This window comes from Coregonus lavaretus, assembly GCF_964263955.1.
Source record: "Coregonus lavaretus genome assembly, contig: HAP1_SCAFFOLD_1629, whole genome shotgun sequence".
Classification (NCBI taxonomy): Eukaryota; Metazoa; Chordata; class Actinopteri; order Salmoniformes; family Salmonidae; genus Coregonus; species Coregonus lavaretus.
Window position 1 is genome coordinate 38,559 of NW_028159239.1, and position 1,442 is coordinate 40,000.

General features: G+C 49.0%; 1 protein-coding gene across 1 annotated transcript in view; it reads right to left on the minus strand.

The window, feature by feature from the left end:
• Positions 1 to 536: 536 nt before the first annotated feature.
• The window catches only part of LOC311123139 (NLR family CARD domain-containing protein 3-like), a gene marked incomplete at its 5' end in the record, with an annotated part of 17,995 nt that continues 17,089 nt past the window's right edge, over positions 537 to 1,442 (minus strand). The window contains one exon of the mRNA XM_084197406.1: positions 537 to 1,435. Within this exon, the coding sequence (XP_084053532.1) occupies positions 920 to 1,435 (516 nt within the window). The remainder of the gene's footprint in view (positions 1,436 to 1,442) is intronic.

Here is a 1,442-nt window from a genome sequence, read left to right on the forward strand (position 1 = left end):
GTGTTCAGTGTGTGTGTGTGTGTGTACAGTGTGTGTGTGTGTGTGTACAGTGTGTGTTTGTGTGTGTGTTTAGTGTGTGTGTGTGTGTGTTTAGTGTGTTTGTGTGTGTGTGTTCCCAGTGTGTTTGTGTGTGTCCAGTGTGTGTGTGTGTGTGTGTATGTGTGTGTGTCCAGTGTGAGTGTGTCCAGAGTGTGTGTGTCCAGTGTGTTTGTTTGTGTGTGTTTGTCCAGTGTGTGTGTCCAGTGTGTGTGTTTGTCCAGTGTTTGTGTGTGTGTGTGTGTTTGTGCAGTGTGTGTGTTTGTGTCCAGTGTGTGAGTGTGTCCAGTGTGTGTGTGTGTCCAGTGTGTGTGTATCCAGTGTGTGTGTGTGCAATGTGTGTGTGTGTGTGTGTGTGTGTGTGTGTGTGTGTGTGTGTGTGTGTGTGTGTGTGTACAGTGTGAGTGTGTCCAGTGTGTGTGTGTGTATTTGTAAAGTGTGTGTGTGTCCAGTGTGTGTGTGTATTTGTGTGTGTCCAGTGTGTAAGTCCAGTGTGTGTGTTTGTCCAGTGTGTGTGTGTGTGTGTTTATGTGTGTCCAGTGTGTGTGTGTGTGTTTGTGTGTGTCCAATGTGTGTGTGTCCAGTGTGTGTGTTCAGTGTATGTGTGTGTGTGTGTGTGTGTGTATGTGTGTGTGTGTGTGTGTGTCCAGTGTATGTGTGTGTGTGTGTCAGGTGTGTGTGTGTGTGTGTGTCCAGTGTGTGTGTGTGTGTGTGTGTCCAGTGTGAGTGTGTCCAGTGTGTGTGTCCAGTGTGTGTGTGTGTGTGTGTTTGTCCAGTGTGTGTGTGTTTGTGTGTGTGTGTCCAGTGTGTGTGTTTAGTGTGTGTGTGTGTGTGTACAGTGTGTGTGTGTGTGTGTGTGTGTCAGTGTTACCATGGTTATTATTTACAGGGACACTGAGGCGCCATCATTCCAAACCCAAAACCCTGGATAGAGGGGCTCAGTGAATGTGGAGTGGAATGTGTTCAGGTGGGTCAGTGTGTCAGAGGAGACTCTGTAGAAGGACAGAGTGCCGGCTGGCCAGTCCAGATACACTCCTACTCTGTGGGAGCTGGAGGAGGGGACGTCTATGGTAGTGGACTTATTATTGTGCCAGGCAGAGTAACTGTTTTCAGAGCAGAACAGACTCCAGGACTTGTCATTGTATCCAATCCCACAGTCACTACCCCCTCCTCTCCTGCTGATTCGTTTATATGCCACTCCTATAACAGCCTCTCTCCCACTCCACTCTACCTCCCAGTAACAGCGCCCAGTCAGACCCTCTCTACACAGCACCTGTCCACAGTCCTCAAATCTCTCTGGGTGATAAGGATACGGCTGCTTCTCTCTCCTCCATGTCACCTTTCTGTTCTCCTCAGACAGAGAGAGGCGTCTGTTTACTGTGTTTGGGTCCAGTGTGAGATCACAG